This window comes from Panthera uncia, chromosome D1, assembly GCF_023721935.1.
Source record: "Panthera uncia isolate 11264 chromosome D1, Puncia_PCG_1.0, whole genome shotgun sequence".
Taxonomy (NCBI): Eukaryota; Metazoa; Chordata; class Mammalia; order Carnivora; family Felidae; genus Panthera; species Panthera uncia.
This window is the reverse complement of record NC_064808.1, coordinates 7,539,644-7,564,636: the sequence shown is the minus strand read 5'-3', so window position 1 is coordinate 7,564,636 and position 24,993 is coordinate 7,539,644. Positions and strand designations below refer to the sequence as shown.

Below are 24,993 nucleotides of genomic sequence, written 5' to 3'. Positions count from 1 at the left end.
AAAGCTGAGAGCCACCGGGGATGGGGGGCGTGGAGCGGAGGGGCCACGGGAAGAGGGGGCCACAGGAGGGGTACGAGATCCGAGACTCGGGGGCGGGGGGACACGGCCAGCCCGAGTGGCCAGGAAAGAGGGGCGCGCGGGGGGCTGGGGGCGACAAGGCAGAGGAAAGGTGTGGGGAGCAGGGGGAGGCGAGGGGGGTTTTCACAACATCGGTGAGAGCACACACCGAGTTTCCTTCCGGCAGAGGTTTGGTTCGGGCTTTGGTTTGGGCTTTGGCTCCACTGACCATCCGCAGACCTCGGCTGCTGAGCCCCGGAAGAAGCCGTCCCGGGTCTCGTTCCGGGCCAAGGGTCCCGTCCTCGCGCATCGGTCACGTCCATCTGTCCGTCTCCCCGGCTGCTCGCCTGTCTCCCCGCAACCCGAGATGCCCATTACTTGAGCTCAGGAGTCGGCCTGTTTCCTGCAAGGGGAAGAACGCAGCCGGCAAAGACAAAGGCAGGGAAGACCACCAGAGGGTCCAGGACGCAAGGAACAGGGCCCGGCTGTGCGCCTGACACACTTCACACCAGGCAGCTCTTGCTGCATTTCCTCCAGCAAAATCCTCCCTTACTGGGCTTTATTTTATCCTGCGAAAATAAGCCATATCATCAAACAGCATGAAATCCGCAAACCGAAACCTCAACACCTCCGGCCCGACAAGACCCCCTGAGTGTACAAAAGTCACTGCTGCTGGGACGGTCCCTTCCCACTCATTGCTTCTGCCGCTTGTTTCTGGAGAACATGACTCCCATGAGGCCCACGGCGGCCAAGCCCACGCCGGCGATGCCAGCCGCCACGACGGCGTCTCTGACCTGCAAGAGAGCGGAGGGGAGATCAGACTCTGTGGGGACTCCGCGTGCAGGCCGTACCTGCGACAAGAACGCTCCGCTCCGGGAGACTCACATGCCCCTTGGCCCACTCAACAAACCCGGGAGTCAACGGATATTGGCAGGGAAATGGGGAGAAGAGGGCTGGATGGGGAAAGAACAGATGGATGGAGCCAGCTGGCCAGGAACGCACATGGGCCTAAGGGCAACTCGATTCACTCAGTGGGTATTGAAAGCACATAAACCCCCAGAGCGCGGTTGTGCGAAGGGCAGGGCGGCGAAGCCCGGGTGGCTGCGGGGAGCCCTTGAAGCGAGTGCAAAGCGGGGCAGGAACTCGTGTTGAATGGTCAGTATGCCAACCTTGACCTTCATGAGAGCCAGGACCTCGCCTGTCTCCCTTGTCTTGTGTCTGGCTGCACCCCCGTGCCCGGTTCTGCCAGGCACAGAGATGCTCTCTACGAGTTCTTATATGAGCCCCCGACTATGAGCAGTAGTGATGTCGTACTTTATTAGGATTGCTGACTTGTATTGCTTGTACTGGCGGGGGGGGAAGTGTCGCAAAAGTCAGAGTAGATTTCGGGGTAAAAAGTGAACGTGTGTCAAATTACACTCTCTCCTAAAACGAGTAAGGCACTCGTTTTAGGCATAATTCCACAAGGGACCCACAGAACTCTACATTCTGAGGCAGCAGCAGGAAAAGTTGAGGATCCACCCGAGTTGTACCACAGGATCCTCGGGAAAGATCACCTATTGGCAATGTCAAATACCTCCGGAAACAGGAGAGAGAGCTCTGCGGCTAGGTCCCCGGACCCCTCCTTAACCACAGCGGAAGTCTGAAAGTTTATTCCCTGCAGACGGTGAAACAGAAGGCTTGGGGGCCTTCTGGAAATCCAGAAGCACACATGAAGATGTGCCCAAAACAAGGGAGGGAGAGACCAGAAACATGCTAAAGGTGAGACCCTTGGCCCTCCTGCCCCTCTCTGCTCCCAGAACTTGACCCATCACACAAGAGTCAGGAAAACTTTCCCGGGGAATCTGACCAGCCCAAGTAGAAACAAAAGATACCGATACGAAGATTCCCCAACAAACTGTCCACCTATGTCACCCAGAAGTGAAACTCAAAGTCAGCAAGCCACTGTCCCCTCTCAGTTCACTCGGACTTTCCATTCTGTAGGAAACCACCCACCCTGAGTCATGAGCATACGACCAGGATACCAGACATCTGAGGAAGACTCTGAAACAGGAGACAGAGAGCAAAACCAACAAAACACAATCTGGGGAACCAGAAACCGTATCTATTTTTTTTAATAACTAGGTTTAGTTTTTTAAAGTTTATTTATTTATTTTGAGACAGAGAGAGAGAGAGAGAGCAGGGGAGGGGCAGAGAGAGAGAGGGGGGGGGGAGGGAGAATCTCAAGCAGGCTCCACACTGTCAGCACGGAGCCTGATGTGGGGCTCGAACCCACGAACCGTGAGATCACGACCCAAGCTGAAATCAAGAGTCGGACGCTTAGCCGAATCAGCCACCCAGGCACCCAGAAACCGTATCGAGGAAAGAAAACATCTTTTTTAAAAATGATCGCTAGAGAATAAGAGGACGTACTGCATCCAATAAATAACACACGGTGTATAACAAATAATAGAATATTGAGAGAATAAAAACAATTCTTAGCACAATGGAAACGACAGACTCAATAGAAATTTTGAAAGATAAAGTTGAGGAAATCTCTCAGAAAAAAAATTTTTTTTAAAAAAGAGCAAAAAGATGAAGACAAAGAAAACAGAAGCCAAAGGAAACAAGAGGGGATAATCCAGGCAGGCCAATATCTGAATAATAGACGTTCCAGAAAGAGATAATACAGGAAACACAGAGGAGAATCAACAATGAAATAATCCATGGACTAAGGGAGGCAGGTTTTCAGATGGAAATGGTGTTCTGAGGCCCATCATGATGGATAAACGTAGACCCACCCCAAGGCACACGCCTGTGAAATTTTAGAAAACTGGGTAAAGAGAGGCACTTGGGTGGCTCAGTGGGTTGAGCGTCCGACTCTTGATTTCAGCTCAGGTCATGATCCCAGGGTCGTGGGATCGAGCCCCTGCTTTGGGCTCTGGGCTGAGCATGGAGCCTGCTTGGAATTCTCTCTCCCTCTCTCCTTCTGCCCCTCTCCCCCACTAGTGCTCTCTCTCTCTCTTTCTCTCTCAATATTAAAAAAAAATAATAATAATAAAGAAAATTGGGTAAAGAAAAGATACTCCAAATGCTAGCACAGGGAAGAAAAATAGGAAACAGGAAAGATCAAGAGATCAAGAGTTGGGATTGCTTTAGATTTCTCCAAAGCAATTCCGGAAACAAGAAGACAATGGAATATTGCCTCCCAAATTCTAGAGCAAAACAATTTCTAAACTAGAAATTCCGTATCCAAACTATCAAATCAGGTGCAAGGGTAAAACAAAATAATTCAGAAACACAGGGTTTTCAAAAATGTACATTCCATACATCCTTTTTCAAGAAGCTGCTAAAGAAGGTTCCCTCCAGAACAAGGGAGTAAACCACGAAAGAAGACACGAGGCGCAGAAGAGGGGGCGCTCCGGGACGAAAGGGGACAGAAGAGAATTTCTCCAGCATGATGGGGAGGGGAGATCCCCGGGACAACAGCCTTGTGCCAGCTGTAGAGAGTAAACGGGAGGCAGAAATATGGCCCCCTGAAGACGTCCATGTCCTAATTCCAGGGACCTGGAAGTATATTGTGCTACATGGCGAGAGAGAACTAAGAGTACAGATAGAATTAGGTTGCTAGTCAACTTACCCTAAAAAGGGGATCTAACCTTGGGTTACCCACATGGGCTCCAAGGTGTAACCATGAAGTTCCTTACAAGATGGAAGAGGGCATCAGAAGAGTCAGCGTCGTGCAATGTGAGAAAGGCTCAATCAACAATTGCTGATTTTGAACACGGAGGACGGGCTTCAAGCCGAGCAGCGCAGGAAGCCTCTCTCTAGAAGCCAGAAAAGGCAAGAAAATAGATTCTCTCCCGGAATCTCCAGAAAAGAACACAGCCCTGCTGGCACCTTGATTTTAGCCCAGTGAAACCATTTTTAGACCTCTGACCTCCACGACGGTAAGGCAGTAACTCTGGGTTGTTTTAAGCTACTAAATTTGTGGTAATTTGTGACGGCAGCCAGAGGAAGCTTATACAGTAACCAAACCAGATGACAGCGGTGTGCCTCAGCATCCCCGTTATCTCATGTACTGTCTTTCGAACCTAGAGCAACTTCTGAGGGATGTGGTCTACGTAAATTAAGAGAAACTCCGAGAAATAAGAAATGAAGAGATCATGGAACCAGGGTATCCGACCCAAGAGAAAGGCAAAGGAAATCGCAAGGAAGACAGCAAAGGGAAATCCTGGGCTAAAACCATGCGGTCAGCCAAGAGCCAACCAGCACTGACGGCAGAATGGCCATCTCGAGGATGCGTGTGTCCAAAGAGAACATCCTGGAACTGATAGATTACTTGGACATGATTTCCCTTGTGGAAAACTGTACTGAGGGCTAATCAGACAGCGTGGGGAGAACTGACAATAGGTACAAGGAAAACTAAGCAATGAAAGGGGATAATAATTATCTTCGAGGAAAAAGGAAACCCTGGGGCGCCTGGGGAGCTCCGTCGGTTAGGGGTCCAACTCTTGGTTTCGGCTCAGGTCACGATCTCATGGTTCATGCGTTCAAGGCCCATGTTGGGCTCCACGCTGTGACATGGAGCCTGCTTGGAAGTCTCTCTCTCTCCCTCTCTCTCTGCCCCTCCCCCCCCGTCTCAAAATAAATAAACGTTAAAATAAGAAGAAGAAATATAATACAAGAAATTCAGAAATAGGTACATGCCAAACTCAAAGAGAGAAGAGTGGCTGCTGGGGGGGGATGGGGAGGAGTAGAGAGGTGTGGGGTAGGGTACCCTGAGCCCTGGTTGTCTTTACAAATTGTGTGCATGCATTACTTGGAAAGATTAAAAGTTAAATTTCAAAGACTTCTCCAGAAACAACACCACCAAAAGACAAAAAAATAGAGGCAACCACAGTTAGCTCAGAAACCTGCCTCGAAACCCTTCTGCACCCACTTGGAATGCCGACGCCACGTCTACAAGACTTGAAAGGCAGGAAGGTGATGGGGAAGCCATCCCATAGGTGAGGCAAAGACTACGGGCATTTCAGGAAGACACACACGTGACATCCCAGCAGACAGCCACGGGAAAACGTCGCTGATGCGTCACACAGACAACTATGTGTTACGCTGATCGAACAGAAGCATGTGATTAAATGATTGCTGTTGTGATAGTCTGGCTTTGTGACGGGGCCACTGGGGGCTCCTGCACGCCTGCACGTGCGCACACACACACGCACACACACACACACACAGAGCTCAGATTCATCCTTCACTTTGTTGGAAACCTTCCCCTTACCTCTGACCTCTGCCCCTCAACCTGGTTTGTCTCAAGTGCCTAAGAGTGCACTCAGCTTTGCTCTTGGTGTTCCAGACGACAGGACTCTGTCTACCTCTGATAGGCTTTCAGGAATTAGATCTGCTGTCCCCGGCTCTTTTTTCACCTCAACATTCAAGTCCATTCGACGTGCACAGCACTCTCCTTGTATAATTCGAGAACCCGACAGTCTGCCACTGAGCCGAAACGTGGTGGCCATAGATGAGCTCTGTGGACGTTAAGACCTCCTAAGGACGGCTCCTGCTCAGGTCATGATCGCATGGTTCATGGGTTGGAATCCCGCATTGGGCTCTGCAGTGACAGCGCAGAGCCTGCTTGGGATTCTCTCTCTCTCCCTCTTTCTCTGCTCCTCCCCTGCTCTCTCTCTCTCTCAAAATAAATAAATACACATTAAAAAAGAAAAAAACACCCCCAACACAGAAGTCAGTTGCCCTAATGTACACTCCGGCCGCAGAGCCAATGTATCCAGTGGCCCTTTCCCCAGTTTCTTTCCCAGCTTCTAAGCCACCTGTCCTCACAGCCACCGTTTCCGCCCTTCGCGTGTTATCAGGTGCAGCAGCAACACTGAAGGTAACAAAACTCCGCGGAAACAATTCAGATCAGCAAGAAACCGTGAGAAAGTTCGGCCTCTTCCCATTTCCGGCACTATCCAGGCGCAACTCTGGGGGCACGGGCTCCCGTGACAAAGCACAGGGAGAGCCAGCCCTCCCTTCCGCCCACAGCCACTGTCCCCAGTGAAGACACAATGCCCCAAATCAGCAAAACTGTGCTTTTTCCCAACGAAGGCAGGAAAAAGCATCATGAATGGGGATCAAGAAATCTCACCCACAAACCAAGTCAGCCGTTGAAGCAGAACCAGGGACAGCAAAGACAACGATTTTCGATCCTCGCTTTTATGCCAAGAAGTCCAATGAGGACAACGTGCCAAAAATTGCAGGAATAAAAAGGATGGAAACTATGAACTTGACACCCAAAACGAACACGCTTACCCAACACGGTCGACACTGCCCTTGCCACCTAAGCTCACAGGCTGCCTGATTGGATGCTGTGGCTGCCCAAACTCCTACATGACCCCCTGGAGAGAGGAACTTGGAGGTCTTCGATGGTGAAAGATATATACATCTTGGTGCTGCCCAGGCTTACGTGGGCCATAAATGGACCCACCATAGCTGTGCGCGGTGTCAGGAAATACGGCCGCATCACTGACGTCACGAGCGTGGTACCCAGAACCGCCGTTCCCAGCAGCCAGAAGGCATGACGACGGAGTCCGGACGAAGCTGCTGACCTGACATTTGCCTACAAGCCAACCTTTAGCCTTCCTCCTGGAGGAAATCCGGCATGGCCTTGTGACAGCTGTGCTTCTCTGTTATGGAACCTGCCCGAAAGCACTTGTCCCCAGCGTTTTCCTCGCTCGACGGATCTGTCCGGGTGGGACAAACAGTTTCAGATGATGCAGGAGGCACAACGCGCCCCCAGTTCTCTACAGAACCTCACAGAGTGAGGGCAAATGCTGAGGCAGCGGCTTCAGACAAAAGGTACTTTGTCAAGGAAAACCACAATAGCCTGACTGCGAGCGTGGTCCGTGAGGCATCAAAGGGTATCATCAAATGCAAGAAAGTGGTCTCTAGTTAGTTCTGATAGTGCCCATTTTACGGGGGATTGGGGGGGGGGCGGGTAGTGACCAGCCTGAGAGAGTCAGCACTACGGCCACCACCGAGCATTTCCTAGTCGCGGGGCTGCTGGGTGAGCCCAGGCCCCGCGCTGAATTATGGGAGCTCTGATCACAAAAAAGGGCCACATGGTGTGAGCACACACAGGTCTTCAAGGAGAACAGCATGAAACAGAAAAAGCTGTCCCTCGTTAGAAAGGCGAAGAAATCTGCCTTTTGGTTTTTTTAAGCGGACAGACTGAAATTCCGTTAGACCACAGAAAATTAGGCGGTTAGACGACACAGCTCCCCCGCGCGAAGCCCCAGAATTATTCCTGGGCACAGGAAAATTCTAACGTGCGCTTTCTTCACTCTTAGCAAAGTTCTAAGTGGATAAAAGAAGAACAGTGTTGGGGCCCCTGGGTGGCTCACGTCATGATCTCACGGTTCGTGAGTTCGAGCCCCGTGTCGGGCTCTGCACGGACAGTGCAGAGCCTGCTTGGGTTTCTCCCTCTCTCTCTCTCTCTCTCTCTCTCTCTTTCTCCCCCTGCCCCTCCCCCACTTGTGCTCCCCTCTCCCAAAATAAATAAATAAACTTAAAAAAAAAAAAAAAGAAGAAGGTTATTCAAAACACAGGATTCCATCAAGGCAGCGGCTGACGACGGCAGGGATCCTGCCTCTAACTGCTTCATCGTCTTTGTGCCTGACGCCCAGCCACAGTCAGCTGACAGCATGGCCCGGCTCCGGGGGGACGGGGACACAGGCTGGGGACGCACCTGATCGCTGCGGGCGACTCCGTAGCGCAGCTCGTTCACAAAGTGCTCGCAGTTCTCGCAGGGCAGCGAGTAGGGCAGCTCCTGGCCCACCAGCTGCTCTGCCCGCTGGACGATTTTGCCGGGAGGCAGCGGCGAGTACTTGTCATCGTGTTTGTTATTGACCTGGTACCTGTCTCTCCCGACCACGTCATCCAGCCGCTCTTTTTTCACCACGGCCTTCTCAGTCAGGGTGGACGTGATGCTGGCCGCGCCCGCTCCCGCAATTTCACCTGAGGATTCGCAAAGAGGAGACAGAGGGATCGGTCCCGGGCAGGCCCGTCGGGGTCCGTCCGCAGGCCCTTGGCACCAACCACGAGAGCGTGAGCCGATGTGGGAGGGAACGGGGAGCAGGGCCAGACACCTGCTGTGTGGCTTTGGAGAAGGTACTTGCGGTCTCTGGGCCCCGGTTTCCTTATCCGAAATGTGGAGTGGTCAAGTTTCGGGATTTGGTGTGATCTTTTTTTTTTTTTTTTTGGACCCAGAGAAGCCGACCTTCTACACCCCGTGACTCCTCAGGGGCCCTCTTGGCTGTGCAAATATGGGCCCTGAGCACAGCCATCTCCCTAGGGGAATAGAGTATGACCCTTCTGGGAGTCCAGCAGGGATGCGCTCCCGTGACAAACACAAGGCTGATTACTGCCGAAAAGGTGGATCTGTAGCTCCCAGACTTCTGGAAGCAGTTCCTCGAGACGTGGTGCCAGGGAGGCCCACTGGGTGCACTGGCACGGCCCCGGCCGAGGCTGAGGGACTGGAAGGGACACCAAAGCTCCAGAAATTAAACTGCCTGTGGAATATTACTCAGCCACAAAAAAGGATGAGGTCTTGCTATTTGCAACAACACGGGTGGGGCTTGAGGGTATTAACGCAAAGCGAAAGAAGTCAGACGGGGAAAGGTGGATTCCGTATAATTTCACTTACACGTGGAACTTATAAAACGAAACAAATGACTAAAGAGATAAACGAAAAGCAGAAACAGACCCATAAGACAGAGAATGAAACGGTGGTCGCCAGAGGGGAAGGAGCAGGGGTGGGGTGGGAGTGGGAGGTACAGGCTTCCAGTTACGGGGTGAGGCAGTCACGGGGATAAAAGGCACAGCACAGGGAGTGTCATTAGGGATGTCGTAGTAGCCTCTTCTGGGGGCGGATGGCGTCTAGACTTGCGGTGAGCACAGCGGAACGGGCAGACTTGTCCCTTCACTGCACACCTGAAGCTAATGCAACATCGTGTGTCAGCTATACTTCAATTTAAAAAAAATAGGGGCGCCTGCGTGGCTCAGTCGGTTAAGCATCCAACTTCGGCTCAGGTCATGATCTTGCGGTCTGTGGGTTCGGGCCCCGCGTCGGGCTCTGTGCCGACAGCTCAGAGCCTGGAGCCTGCTTCCGATTCCGTGTCTCCCTCTCTCTCTGTCCCTCCCCTGCTCGCGCGTTCTCTCAAAAATAAATAAACATTAAAAAAAATTTTTTAAGTTAGCCATTAAAGAAAATATTAATTAAGTAGGATGCCTGGGTGGCTCAGTCAGCTGAGCATCCGACTCTTGATTTTCTGCTCAGGTCACGATCTCATGGTGTGTGGGATCGAGCCCTGTGTCAGGCTCTGTGCTGACAGCAGGGAGCCTGCTTGGGATTCTCTCTCCCTCTCCCTCTCCCTCTCTCTCTCTCTCTGTCCCTTCCCTCTTCATGCTCTCTCTCTCTCTCTCAAAATAAATAAACTTAAAAACAAATCTTTTTTTAAAAAAAGAAAATATTAATTAAGCAATCATAGAAAGGGCACATGCGTATGGCACACATTTGATGACCGAATTGGGGGAAATATCAGACTGGGCAGTATAACATCATGGTTAAAGGCCCAGAATGGAGAGTCAGACAGCCAGAGTTCAACTCCCACCTCTACCTCTATCTGCTGTGTGACCTTGGACAAGGTGCTTAACTTCTCAGAGTCTCTAAGTCCTTGTAGAACAGAGATGATAACAGCCCTCTCTGTCCCTACTGTACCGCAGTGGGGGCTGCAAGGATGATCAGACCTGGCCATGTAAGGTGACTTCTCTGGTGCCTGGAACAGGGGGAGTGCCCAGCAAGTGTCAGCTGTCACTATCATTAGGGTCGTTCTCCATGCTTCCTTCCAACTCTGATTTCTACCATTTCCTGAGTAGCATGAGGTCAGTCCTGAGCTATCTGGCAAGATTCCTGCGTAGCTCTCGTGAGAAGATACATGTGGAAGCAACTTTTCCCATTAAAGGAGCATCACCCACCCAATGACCCGTGACACACACCTGTCCCCAGGATCCCTGCCATGCCCTCCCCTGTCTCCTGTCCACCAGGTACATCCACTGTGCAATCAGTCAACACGGAGGCCCTCCTGTGTGTCGGGCCTTGTCCAAGGTGCTGGAGAGAGGGGCATGAACTGGACAGGGTGCCTCCCCTCAAGTGGCTCATATTCCAGTGAGAGGACTCACCCCGATAAGGAACAAATACACAAAATCAGGTACTTCTAGGTAGTGAATATGCTCTGGATTAGATTAGGTGAAATATTACAGGAGACGATGACTAGGAGAGGATTACAGGAGAGGGGAGGCTCGGGAAGGGGAGGGCCACCCCAGGGAATGGGCGTCGAGTGGAGCCTGGAATGATGGGGGCAAGGCAGCTGTGCTGAGATCCAGGAAGGAGCATCACATGCAAAAGGAAGGGCAAGGGCAAGGGCCTCCAGAAGCAAGAGTGTGGTAGGCTCCAGAGGCTGCAGGGAGGCCGGTGTGGCTGCAATCCAGAGACCCAGGAGGAGGGGAGAGAAAGATGAGGGTCAGAGAGGCAAGCAGAGGCCAGACCACACCGGACCTCATGGGCCACGGTATAAACTTTGAGTCTTATTCTATGTGTCATGGAAAAGCTGATCAAGAATTTGGGGGTGGCTGGGTGGCTCAGTCAGTTAGGCCTCTGACTTCAGTTCAGGTGAGTTCAAGCCCCACATCAGGCTCTCTGCTGTCAGCGCAGAGCCTGCTTCGGACCCTCTGTCTCTCTCTCTGCCCCTCCCCTGTTCATTCGCACTCTCTCTCTTGGTCTCTCTCAAAAATAAACATTTAAAAAAAAAAGAATTGGGGCACCTGGGTGGCTCAATCAGTTAAGCATCTGACTTCAGCTCAGGTCATGATCTCGCGGTTCGTGAGTTCGAGCCCCACATCGGGCTCCGTGCTGACAGCTCAGAGCCTGGCGCCTGCTTTGGATTCTGTGTCCCGCACCCCCCCTCTCTGCCCCTCCCCTGCTCATGCTCTGTCTCTCTCTCACAAAAATGAATAAACTTAAAACAAATTCAAAAAAAAAAAAGAATTTTAAGGGGCATCTTCTTCCCAACTGGTCTTTGGCACGTTGTCTCAGAGCTGGTGAGAAGCACTCCCACACCCCAGTTGGCACTTTTTCCTCATCCCCCCCCCTCCCGGGGACCTGCCCTACTCAACTTAGGGTGCCATGAAGGGGGAGGCATCCAGGTGAGCTCTGGTGCTCGAGAGTGGTTAGGGACAGATAGCAAGATGGCTTCAGGAAATGCCAAAACTGGGCACCCTGCCCCCAAGTACAAAGCCACGGCCATAATGCCAGATGACCAGTTCAAAGGTATCAGCCTCTCTGACCACAAAGGAAAATCTACGCTGTGTTCTTCTCCTACTCTCTTGTCTTTTCACCTTCGCTTCCCCCACGGAGATCTTTGCTGTCAGTGACAGGACGGGAGAATGTAAGAAACTCGATTGCAAATGATTGGTGCTTCTGTGGACTCGGACTCTCACTTCTGTCGTGGATCCACACGCCCAGGACTGGGACCCAGGTATCGCACCCCCAGGGTACCATCGCTCAGGACAATGGAGTCTTCAAGGCTGATGAAGGCATCTCATTCAGGGGCCTCTTTATCATTGATCATGAAGGAATCCTTCGGCACATCATGTGAATGACCTCCCTGTCGGCCACTCTGTGGATGAGACTCTGAGACTCGTTCAGGCCTCCCAGTTTACCGACAAGCATGGGGGGGAGTGGGCCCAGCTGGCTGAAAGCCTGACAGTGATACAGTCAAGCCCGATGTCCAGAAGAGCAAAGAATAATTCTCTAAGCAGAGGCGAGCGCTGGGTCATTTTCGGGCCAGGCTGCAGTGGGCGGCCATGAAAACAAAACCTCTTTTGTACCATTGTCATGCTTAAAACACAAGACTTTAGATTTGGTACTGGGATAGGACAGGCCTTTCCTGCAGGGGCTGGGGAGGCCAGCCTTTCTTCCTCGGGTCTGCCTTCCTTCCTTTCTTCCTGGTCACAGCTCAGGCTGTGCTATGGGGCAGGCCAACTGATCTGCACAGAAGTGGGGCATCGCTTTTGATCTTTGGTTGTTTCTATTAAACTTGAACTGAGAGGGGGGAGGAATTTTAAGGAGAGAAGTCACATAATCAGATTTATACTTTAGAATGATCATGCTGGCTGCCCAGGGAAGGAGGGACGGGCCACAAGCGGGCGAGGGGCAGAGAGACCAGCCGGAAGCTTCAGAGGAGAGAATGGTGGCTTACCCCAGGGCACGACAGTGGAGACGGTGAGAAGTGATCAGACCCGGGGTCTGTCTTGGAGAAAAGGCAACCAGCTTTCCTGGTGGATCAGATGCGGGGTGAGAAGGATTGAGGATGACGCCTGGATTTTGGGCTCCAGAAGCTGGGTAGTGTCATCCACTGGAGACTTTCAGGGCGTGTCAAGTTCAATGTGCCAACTGGACACCCGAGTGGAGATGCCAAGTGGTCAAGAGGCTATGTACAAGGCTGAAGCTGAGCGGGGAGGCCTAAGCTGCGGGTATGGGCTTAGGAAACATCCACCAATAGAAAGTGCTGGAAGGATGAGGGATATGGGACAGGATGAAGAACCCACACAGGAGACCATGAAAGGAGGGCCCAGTGAGAGAGGAAGAAAGACGGGTGCTGGGTGAAGACCAGAGAGAGGTTGCTCGTGTCAAATGCTGCAGAGAAGCCTAGTAAGTTTTGACGAGAAAATGGACCTTTAGCTTTGTCAAGATGAGAAAGGTCTTTCAGTAGCTGTGAGAAGGGCTACTTCGGGAGGGGGCTAAACAAAGAGACAGCCCAGTGGAGGGAACCGAAGAGGGACGGGCAAGTGAAGAAGCGTTGATGGCCATGGTAGACAATCAAAGATTCGCTCTACAGGGAGTTATCTAGAGAAGACATGGGGAGGGTGGGGGAGCATTGTTCATTTCATCAACAGAGTTATTACCGTGGTTTCTACGCCAACTGGAATGACCTAGTAGAGAGGGGAACCACGATAATACAGGAGGTGAGGAATTTGAGGAGCAAAGTGCTCATGAAAGTAAGAGAGGGGGTCTAGGACCCCCATGCAGAGGCTGGCTTTTTAAACCTTAGGACAGGGGCACTGTTTGCATTTTAGCAGAAGAAAAGGCAGATGATATGGGTGCAGATATTGGGGGTTTTGGTTCACCAGGGCTGGGGAAGATGACCTATACTCTGGTTACTTCTGATTTCTCTGTAATTACAGGGTGAGGCCATTAGTTAGAGGAAGGGGGAGGGTGGGGGCAAAAGACTTGTCCAAGAATGTCCACAGCAACTGTATTCACAGCAGCCGAAAACTGGAACCAATCCAATGTCCGTCAGCGGGAGAACGGACAACAAACCAAGGTGTATTCACATGACAGAAAACACCCAGCAATGATAAAGAACTTGCTACTCACAAGCCGGTGACTCTCACGGGCTGAAGGAAAGAAGCCAGACACAAAGGAGCACAGACTATGAAGCTCTTCTGACATGAAGGTCTAGAGCAGGCAAAACTGATTTATGGCAAGAGAAGCTACAATAGCGATCGTCCCTGGGGGTGGGGGTGGGGCAGTGATAAGAGGGAGCCTCTTAGGGTAGGGGAAATGTTCCAGATCTTGATCTGGGTCACTGTCACACGGATGGAGACTTTTTTTTTTTTTAATTCACTGACTATACGCTTTACTATGTTTCTGTACTTTACTATATTTATGTTATACCTCAGTTTAAGCGAAAAAAAAAAAGGTGTAAGAAAAGTGATGGGGGACCGTCACAACGATTCTCCCGGTGAAGTGTTCTTAGCCTCAGTTCACAGATAAGGAAACCAAGACTGAAGGCTAGAAACTAGGTTCACCACCAAACCTGCTGCCCAAAAGCCCATGCTCTCTCAGGGAGCTTTACACTTAAGAGTTGAATGTGTTGGGGCGCCTGGGTGGCTCAGTCGATTGAGCGTCCGACTTCGGCTCAGGTCACGATCTCACGGTCCGTGAGTTCGAGCCCCGCGTCGGGCTCCGTGCTGACAGCTCAGAGCCCGGAGCCTGTTTCAGATTCTGTGTCTCCCTCGCTCTGCCCCTTTCCCGCTCATGCTCTGTCTCTCTCTGTCTCAAAAATAAATAAACGTTAAAAAAAAAAAAAAAAAAGGAGTTGAATGTGTTCTGGGCACCTGCATGGCTCAGTCAGTTAAGCATCCAACTCCTGATTTTGGCTCAGGTCATGATCCCAGGGTTGTGGGATCAAGCCCCATGTCAGGCTCTGCACTAAACTCAGAGCCTGTTTGGGATTCTCTCTCTCTCCTCTCTGTCTGCCCCTGTCCCCTGCTCACATTCTCTCTCTCAAGACAAAAACAAAAACAAAACATAAAAGCAGAGCCACCCCCTTGGAAGCCCACCTCAGCCCCTATAGGGAACCCTTAGGGTCCCAAGGGGCAGAGTTGGAAAACCATTGCCTCACACCAGATTGCCTCCCTGCAGCACTCAGGAACCAGCCACCAGGCGGGGAGCTGAGGTCACCTGTTACCCACAGCCGCCCATCTCCCTCTCCTCCCAGCCCCAGCACAGCGGAGGCCCTCCGCGCCCTTACTTGGGGGTGCCAGGTGGACCACGTATCCATCGCCAACGTAGATGGCCCAGTGTCTGTAGAAAGGGCGGAAAATCTCAATCAGGTCTCCAACTTTGGGCTCTGGCTGCAAAATCAAGAACAGGGCTGTTAGAGGTGGCACAAGTGAGACCTTGGAACCAGGTAGCAGAGGCCGGGGTCCCTTGCCAGAGGCTGTCAAATTGGGAGGGTGTCTCTTAGGCACTCCGCAACCTGGCCTTGGGCCTGACCAAGAATTGGTATGTCTCTGGAAGTAATGTCCTCCCGGCTGCTCATCCCAATGACGAGTGGCTCTGTGTGTGTGTGTGTGTGTGTGTGTGTGTGAATGTTAGTATATGAATAAAGGAAACTTCTTTCTCTTGTACACTATACTCACACCAACACTTCTAACACCAGATATGTGGTTTTTCCACACCAAGCCATTCGATCCTCGGTGGAAATGGACTGGATGTCGTACAATTTACCCCGATTCTGACACTCACTGCCCAGAGTTAACACCGACCCCACGGGTTCAGGGCTCAGTCCCCCAAGGCTGCCCCCCCGCCAACTCCACTTCAGCTGCCAGTCACAAATCCTGGGCGTCACCTGCGCTTCTGACCAACCAGCTATAAATCAGGGGTTCCCATATCCCCCCCCCCCCTCAGGTTCTATAATTGGCTAGAATGGCTCACAGAACTCAGGAACCATTCACTTACTAGATCACCGGTTTGTTATAAAGCATGCAACTCAGAACAGCCAGATGGCAGAGACGCGCCGCACCCGGAAGGCATGTGGGATGCACACAGCTGTCCGGGGTGCCACTCTCCCAGCACCTCCCTGTGTTCACCAACCCAGAAGCTCTCCGAACCCCTTAGGTTAGGGTCCTCACGGAGGCTGCGTTAGTTACACAGGCATGATTGATTCATTCATGGGTCCTTAGCGATGATCTCGCCCTCCAGCCTCTCTCCCCTCCCAGGAGGTCGGAGGTGGGGCTGAAATTTCCAGCCCTCTAATCAGGTCAGTTCCTCCAGCTCTGAACTCTCATCACCTCATGAGCAGAAACTCCAGTGCGGGTGGAAGGGGCTTGTTAAGAATAATGAAAGATTCTCCTCTCTCTCCTGTCAGTCAGGAAATTACAAGGGTTTTAGAAGCCTCGTGCCAGGAATTGGGGACAAAAACCCAAAATTATACTTCTTACTGCCTCACAAGAAGTGCGCGCAGGGGTGAGTGGGTGCGTGTGTGCCAGGGAAATGCCACTGGGAGCCCTACCCTGCTGGGGTGCGTGGGGCAGAGCCGGAGAAAACTTCAGAGAGGTTCGAGATCACTTGCCTTAGCATTATTGAGGGACCAGCAACAGACCCTACGCTAAGTGCTGGGGGTGGGAGCATTCGATTTGGACCAGAATCAGGGGTGACAAGCTTCTCTGATCCAAGCCAATCTTAAATCTCTTTAATGAGCAAGGAAAATCCCTTTAGTCTTCAGCAAGTGAAGGATCTGGGGGGGGTGGGGGAGCCTCTGGCCTGCTTGCCCTTGGTGGGCATACCCACGGGGGCTCGCCCACATTCCACCGCCAAGCTCCACGGACCTGACAGAGATTTCATCAAGGATGCGATGGGGAGGACTCACCCCTGCATGGCCTCCCTTGGGATAAAAACAAAGGTTAGTGGGACTAGCCAATCACAACTCCACAAGGCCTACGAAGCAAGGTCAATGGCAAGTTCATTTCTATTTATACAAACATTAAAACTGAAAATAACTATTACATATGACAGGAGAAAAATCTTTTCACAGAAACGTTATGGATAAATCATGTTCTCTTCTGCAGTGATTGTAAATAGTCTGCCAAAAAGAAGGCTCCCCGACCTTACTGGGAACCTACTTCAGAACAATGGACAATGGTTGCAATTTATGAATCCCACTTGTTTTCCAGAATAAAAGAAAAAAATGTATTGTGTATTGTTTGGTGAGAATTAGGGGGTCTTCAGAAATCCCCCAAAGGGAGTTTAGCTGGGGGTCCCCATGAATAAGCAAGGACATGAAGACAAGGCAGGGATCCAGCCCTCAGGAAGCCCACCGACTACAACAGGAGACAGTTTGACCATCAGTAATAAGATGTCAGGCAATGAGCAGTTGGTGGGTGTGCAGACCTGAGGAGCTCACTGTGTTCCAGATAAATACCAGTGAAAGGAGGTCTACACATAGAAGGATGCCTGAAAAAAAATTTTTTTTATTGCAATGACAAAAATATCTACAAAGAAATTCAAACCTTATAACCGTAAACATCAAAAGGTAACAGGGTGGCAAAAGCCTGGTGCTCAGTAAAGGAAGCCATACCCGAAAAGCAGTGCAATGTATTAGCCCATGTATGTCTCGTTCCAGAAAAGCCGTCACTATAGGAGAGAAAAACGATCCGTGATTGCCAGGGGCTAGGAGTGGGGAGAGGAGTGGGCAACAAAGGGGCAGGAGAGAGGAACAAACTTTCCATAATGTTCTGTATCTGATGGTGGTGACAGCTATGCCGTCATGTGTGTTGGTGAAAACTCATAGAAATGAACGCTAAAGGGGCGCCTGGCCGGCTCAGTTGTGGAGGGAGCGGCTCTTGATTCAGGGTTGTGAATTCAAGCCCCACGTTGGGTGTGGAGATTGCTAAAACAAATAAACTTTTTTTAAAATTAGAACTATTAGGGGTGCCTGGGTGGCTCAGTCAGTTAAGCGGCCGACGTCAGCTCAGGTCATGATCTCGCAGTCTGTGAGTTTGAGCCCCGGGTCGGGCTGTGTGCTGAGAGCTCAGAGCCTGGAGCCTGCTTCGGATTCTGTGTCTCCCTCTCTCTCTGCCCCTTCCCTGCTTGCTCTCTGTCTCTGTTTCTCTCTCTCTCTCTCAAAAATAATAAACATTAAAAACATGTATTAAAAAAACTAAAATTGGGGCGCCTGGGTGGCGCAGTTGGTTGAGCGTCCGACTTCAGCCAGGTCACGATCTCGCGGTCCGTGGGTTCGAGCCCCGCGTCGGGCTCTGGGCTGATGGCTCAGAGCCTGGAGCCTGTTTCCGATTCTGTGTCTCCCTCTCTCTCTGTCCCTCCCCCGTTCATGCTCTGTCTCTCTCTGTCCCAAAAATAAATAAACGTTGAAAAAATAAATAAATAAAAATTAAAAAAACAAAAAAAAACTAAAATTATTAAGGAAAAGAAAGGGGACGCCTGAGTGGCTCAGTCGTTAAGAATCTGACTTTGTGACACAAGAACAGACACTCAGATCAATGGAACAGAATAGAGAACCCAGAAATGGACCCACAAATGTATGGCCAACTAATCTTTGACAAAGCAGGAAAGAATGGAATAAAGACAGTCTCTTCAGCAAGTGGTGCTGGGAAAACTGGACAGCGACATGCAGAAGAATGAACCTGGACCGCTTTCTTACACCAGACGCAAAAATAAACTCAAAATGGTTGAAAGACCTCAATGTAAGACGGGAAGCCATCCAAATCCTCGAGGAGAAAGCAGGCAAAAACCTCTTTGACCTTGGCCACAGCAACTTCTAACTCAACACGTCTCCGGAGGCAAGGGAAACAAAAGCAAAAATGAACTACTGGGAACCTCATCAAAATAAAAAGCTTCTGCACAGCGAAGGAAACACTCAGCAAAACTAAAAGGCAACTGACAGAATGGGAGAAGATACTTGCAAATGACCTATCAGATACAGGGTTAGTATCCAAAATCTACAAAGAACTTCTCAAACTCAACACCCAAAAAACAAATAATCCAGTGAAGAAACAGGCAACAGACATGAATAGACACTTTGCCAAAGAAGACATCCAGATGGCCAACCAACACATGAACAAATGCTCCACATCGCTCATCATCAGGGAAATACAAATCAAAACCACAATGAAATACCACCTCACACCTGTCAGAATGGCTCACATTAACAACTCAGGCAACAACAGATGTTGGTGAGGATGTGGAGGAAGAGGATCTCTTTTGCATTGTTGGTGCGAATAAAAGCTGGTGCAGCCACTCTGGAAAACAGTATGGTTTTCTAAAAATAGAACTACCCTACGACCCAGCAATTGCACTACAAGGGATACAGGTGTGCTGTTTCGAAGGGACACATGCACCCCAATGTTTATAGCAGCACGATCAACAATAGCCAAAGTATAGAAAGAGCCCAAATGTCCATTGATGGATGAATGGATAAAGAAGATGTGGTATATATATACAATGGAGTATTACTCGGCAGTCAAAAAGAATGAAATCTTGCCATTTGCAACTATGTGGATGGAACTGGAGGGTATTATGCTAAGCGAAATTAGTCAAAGAAAGACAGATATCATATGACTTCACTCATACGAGGAATTTAAGATACAAAACAGATGAGCATAAGGGAAGGGAAGCAAAAAGAATATAAAAACAGGGAGGAGGACAAAACAGAAGAGACTCCTAAATATGGAGAACAAACCGAGGGTTATTGGAGGGGTAGTAGGAGGGGGGATGGACTAAATGGGTCAGGGGCATTAAGGAATCTACTCCTGAAATCATTGTTGCACTATATGCTAACTAATTTGGATGTAAATTTTAAAAAATAAAAAATAAAATTAAACAAAATAAATTGCAAATACTTTCTAAACCAAAAAAAAAAAAAAAAAAGAATCTGACTTTGGCTCAGGTCATGATCTCACAGTTTGTGAGTTTGAGTCTTACATCAAGCCCTGCTTTGGGTGAACACAAGCCCCACTTCAGGTAAAACATGAGCTCTGGGTAAGCCCCACTTCTCTCTCTCTCTCTGTCTCTCTCTCTCTCTGTCTTTATGCCCCTTAGGGGATTCTTTCTCTCTCTCCGCCCCTCATTCACTTGTGCCCTCTCTCTAAATAAATGAATAAATAAGAATTTTAAAAGAGAGGAATGCTAAAAAGGATCAATTAGACCTCAATTTTTTAAAACAGATTTTATTTTTTTTAATGTTTATTTATTTATTTTTGAGAGAGAAAGCACGAGCAGAGGAGAGGGGAAGAAGGCAGCAAGAGAGGAAGAGAGAGAATCCCAAGTAGGCTCCAAGCTGTCAGCACAGAGCCTGATGCAGGGCTCAAACCCACAAATCATGAGATCATGACTTGAGCCAAAATCAAGAGCCAGCAGCTTAACCAACTGAGCCACCCAGGCGTCCCTAAACACAAAATTTTTTAAATAAATAAAAAAATTAATGTTAATGGATATCTAAAGTTTGAAGGAAAAAAGTTTTGATTTTTTAAAATCTGCAATCACGGGGCACCTGGGTAACTCAGTCAGTTAAGCATCCGGCTTCGGCTCAGGTCATGATCTCACAGTTTGTGAGTTCAAGACTCGCGTCGGGCTCCAGGCTGACAGCTCAGAGCCTGGAGCCTGCTTCGGATTCTGTCTCCCTCTCTCTTTGCTCCTCCCCCACTTGCATTCTCTCTCTCTAAATAAATAAATAAATAAATAAGCATTAAAATACACAAGCAAATTGCCTGCCCCTTATAGGAGCAGATGGTACCTATTTCCAAATAGGCACAAGGCCAATACATAAAAGCACCCAAGGACACTTCTTTTTAAAAATGAAGTGAAAGGTGGCGGACTCACCTGTGGAGCCCTGTGCACCAGTTTCTAACTAGTGCAAAGACTCGGTGTTCACATGGCAACAAGGATGATCTTTTAGATACAGAGCTAAGTGGAAAAAGGAGAATAGCTCTGCAACCCAACACCGCTTATATAAAGATACCCACACGCAAACCAATGATACGCATCTTAGAAGAACCATACCCGCAAAGATCGTCTTAAAAAACCAACAAGAAGGGTGCCTGGGTGGCTCAGTCGGTTAAGCGTCTGACTCTTGGTTTCAGCTCAGGTCATGATCCCCACGGTTCATGGGTTCAAGCCCCACATAGGGCTCTGCACTGACAGCACGGAGCCTGCTTGGGATTTTCTCTCTCCTTCTCTCTTACTCTGCCCCTCCCCTGCTCATTCTCTCTCTCTCTCAAAACAAACAAATAAATAAATAAATATTTTTTTAATAAAATAAAAAATAAAAAACCAACAAAAACAAGAACAGAATCATGTGGACTAACGAACACACATTAAATACATCAGGATGCTAGCCGTTGGAAAGGGATGAGGATATAAGGGAACCCAAAGAAACCAAAACAAAAAAACCCACAAGAGAAGGGCGGGGGGGGGGGGGGGGGGGGGGGGGGGTCTTACAGGGACCAGCCAGGACAGGATGCCATGAACTAAGAATATGAATGACTTCACCCTCTGTCATAGAATCTAACTAGAGAAACAATAACTTCATGAAACACACAAACCAACTGAGCTGAATCCAAGTTAAGAACTCAAGGAATCATGTTATAAAATCAGATGTATGAGCACGACAATCCCAGTGCCAAATTTGTGCCTGTGCTTATTTTTGTATGCAAGCTAAGAATGGTTTTTATGTTTTTTTAAGTGGTTGGGGGAAAAGTCAAAAGAAGAATGATGTTCTGTGACACATGAAATTGCATGAAATTCAAACTTCAGGGTCCATAAAATTTCATTGGCACACAGCCACACCCACTCATTTACATATTGTCTGGGGTTGCTTTCTCTCTACGGTAGATGAGTTGAGGGGTTGCAACGGAGACCCTATGATCTGCAAACCGTAAAATCGTCACTATCTGAGCTTTACAGAAAAAGTTCGCCAACTCCTGTTATAAAAGGATGGGGAGTGGGGTAGCTGGGTGGCTCAGTCAGTTGAGTGCCCAACTCTTGGTTTCTGCTCAGGTCATGATCCCGTGGCTTTGTGGGCTCCAGCCCCACATCGGGCTCTGTGCTAGCGGTGTGGAGCCCGCTTGGGATTCTCTCTCTCCCTCTCCCTCTCTCTCTGCCCCTCCCCCACTGGTGCTGTCTCTGTCTCTCTCAAAACAAATAAACTTTTAAAAAAAGGATCGGTAGTGATGTCTCCCTCACTCAGCTTGATCCACATTCTGGGGGACCTGTTTGTCAGCTGGTTCTTCCTCCAGGAGCAAGTGGCCAACAGGGAGCATCAGGAAGAGAGCTACCTCGGGGCGCCTGGGTGGTTCAGTCGGTTGAGCATCCGACTTCGGTTCAGGTCACGATCTCGCGGTTTTTGAGTTCAAGCCCCGCGGCGGGCTCTGTGCTAACAGCTCAGAGCCTGGAGCCTGCTGCGGATCCTGTGTCTCCCTCTCGCTCTCTGCCCCTCCCCCACTCACGATCTCTCTTTCTTTCTCCCTCTCTCTCTTTCTCTCTCTCAAAAAATAACCATTTAAATTTTTTTTTTTTCTTTTGAAAAGCAAGAGAGCTACCTCTCCAGGGCTGGACTCCTGGGATTCCCCAGCACGCACGGTAACCAGGGTTCTACTGCACAACGCAGGCGGAAACAATGGCAAAGCTGAGACTCTGTGCCCATGGGATTTCAGAACAAAAAGTCTTTATCCTTCCCACAAAAACAGAGTTACAAAGAGCTGCATAACAGCCATTTTCCTTAGCAAGCAAACCGAGGAACAATTTCTGGCCTCCGAAATTATCGGAAAAACAACCTACATAATCATCAACAAGAACCAATTAGATAAATTATCCCGCATCCACCTGGCCATGTGCACATACGGCCATTGGAGAAAACGAGGTAGATTTATATGAGCTGACGTGGAACTAATTGTAAAAGTATGTTGAAGACATGATTATCCCATTTTTTCCCTAAAATACATTTTTGTATATTTATAAGCAAAATGCACTGTATATACTATGCATGATCTGGGAAAAACAGACCAAATTGTTGTGTATTATTTACAGTGGGGGTTGGGCTTCAGAGTCTTTCAACATTTTTTAAATGTTCTTTATTTATTTTGAGAGAGATGGGGGGCGGGGAGGGAGAATATGAGTGGGGGAGGGGCAAAGAGAGGGAGAGAGAGAGAATCCCAAGCAGCCTCCATGCCATCAGTGCAGAGCTCGACGCAAGACTCAATCTCACAAACCCGGAGATCATGACCTGAGCTGAAATCGAGAGTCAGATGCTTAACCAACTGAGTCACCCAGGTGCCCCTGAGTTACTTGTATAATAAAAACTTTTTAAGATTTTTAGATGGGGGGGAAAAAAATCCCTCATGTTGATGAGCTTGCAGTTTTTAATTGGAAAAGGTGGCTATTATCTGTCACCAAAATCCCTTGAAATCATCTCCCATCTGGAACCTGTAAATATGACCATGTTAATGATGTTTAAAAATCAATAATGCAAAAAAATAATAATAAAAAAATAAAAATAAAAATAAAAGTCAGTAACGCTTCAATATAAGATATAAAAACATAAATTTTAAACTAATATTGAGGGATATGTATCATCTTAGAATCAAGACCCACTAGGGATAAAAGCCAAAGAAAAAGGCACAAAGGAAAAGATAAAAAGGTTTTTAAACGTTTTAAAAACGTTAAAGGTCTTATTATTAAAAGTTTCTAGGGGCGCCTGGGTGGCTCCGTCGGTTGACCATCCACCTTCAGCTCAGGTCATGATCTCATGGTCTGTGAGTTCAAGCCCCGCGTTGGGCTCTGTGCTGACAGCTCGGAGCCTGGAGCCTGCTTGGGATTCTGTGTCTCCCTCTCTCTCTGCCCCTCCCCGGCTCACACTCTGTGTGTGTGTGTGTGTGTGTGTGTGTGTGTGTGTGTGTGTGTGTCTCAAAAATAAATAAACATTAAAAAAAAATTTGTTTAAGTTTCTATCACTGCCTGCTATGTTCAGACTCCCTTTTAAGGGAAAATGATTGCCCACAACCCAAGACTGCAGGGACCATGGGCCAAACCAAGGGTGAGAGGAGAGAATCCCAACTCTGGTCAAATAGAAGATGCTTTGACAAATCAAGAATGGCTAGTGAGTCACGTGCATGAGGACATACTAACTCCAGCAGCCGAGGTGCCTGCAACGACCTTGATCCTGAACTGCCTCCCAGCTCCCTGGGAGACCCAGCCTTATTATAGCTCAAGTTCTTAGATTTTCACGAGAATCCTCTTACCTCTCCACCTGTGTCCTTAAATTAAAAACTTCTTTACCTAAGCTGGCGTGAGGGGGGTGCTTGTTACTTCTAGCCAAAAGAGCGAGACCAGCACATTCTATGCATTGAAACAATACCACAAATGACCATGATCAGCTGGAAGAAAATGACAGAAAAACAGATAAATATCTTTAATATATAAAGAGTTTTGGGGCGCCTGGGTGGCTCAGTCGGTTGAGCGGCCGACTTCGGCTCAGGTCACGATCTCACGGTCCGTGAGTTCGAGCCCCGCGTTGGGCTCTGTGCTGACAGCTCAGAGCCTGGAGCCTGTTTCGGATTCTGTGTCTCCCTCTCTCTGACCCTCCCCCGTTCATGCTCTGTCTCTCTCTGTCTCAAAAATAAATAAACGTTAAAAAAAATTTAAAAAAAAAAAGAGTTTTTACGAACCAATAAAAAAGATTTAAATATCAAACTAGGAAAAAATGGACAAAGAGCATGATAAAGAATTTAAAAAGGAGATATACATATTACCATTAACACAAACACATTCTAGTTAGTCAAATAAATGTAAACTAAAACCTGGCTTTTGGGGGAATTAAAATACTGATATTATGTTTTTATTATTTTTTTTAATATTTATGTATTTTTGAGAGAGACAGAGTGTGAGTGGGGGTGGAACAGAGGGAGACACAGAATCTGAAGCAGGCTCCAGGCTCTGAGCTGTCAGCACAGAGTCCGATGCAGGGCTTAAACTCACAAACCATGATATCATGACCTGAGCCAAAGTCAGATGTTCAACCGACTGACCCACCCAGGTGCCCCTAAAATACTAATATTAAATATAAGAAAAGATACAAGTAAACACATACCCTCATTCGCTGCTGATGGGAATAAAAATTAGTGCACCTTTTCTGAAGGGTAATTTGGCAATTTGTATCACTAACCTTAAAAATATTCATACTCTTTGACCCAGTTTCTATTTAGAGACCAGATCTTAAGCAAATCATCTGAAATATCCACAAAAGATGTCCATTCCAAAGTTACATCTAATGACAAAACATTGGATATGTAAAAATCCTACATAAAGAGATTCTTAATTCTTGCCATATTTATATACGAGGATACTACATGTTATGTTGTGAAGCTTTATTTTAAAAGAATACTTAATGCGCCTGGGTGGCTTAGTCAGTTAAGAATCTGACTTTGGCTCAGGTCATGATCTCACAGTTCGTGAGTTCGAGCCCCACGTCAGGCTCTGTGCTGACAGCTCAGAGCCTGGAGCCTGCTTGGGATTCTGTGTCTCCCTCTCTCTCTGCCCCT

The 24,993-nt window shown here is 48.8% G+C and overlaps 1 protein-coding gene and 1 pseudogene across 2 annotated transcripts in view; one reads left to right on the top strand and one right to left on the bottom strand.

Annotated features, from left to right (window-relative positions):
• Positions 1–634: 634 nt before the first annotated feature.
• Positions 635–24,993, bottom strand: part of LOC125932020 (phospholipase A and acyltransferase 3-like) — a 34,908-nt gene continuing 10,549 nt past the window's right edge. For both annotated transcript variants that reach the window (XM_049644385.1, XM_049644393.1), the window contains exons 3-5: positions 14,691–14,793; positions 7,784–8,052; positions 635–851 (exon numbers count right to left, since the gene is read on the bottom strand). In XM_049644385.1, coding sequence (XP_049500342.1) covers positions 750–851; positions 7,784–8,052; positions 14,691–14,793 — 474 coding nt within the window. In that variant the 3' untranslated portion in view covers positions 635–749. The remainder of the gene's footprint in view (positions 852–7,783; positions 8,053–14,690; positions 14,794–24,993) is intronic.
• Positions 11,341–12,214, top strand: LOC125932010 (peroxiredoxin-1-like; annotated as a pseudogene).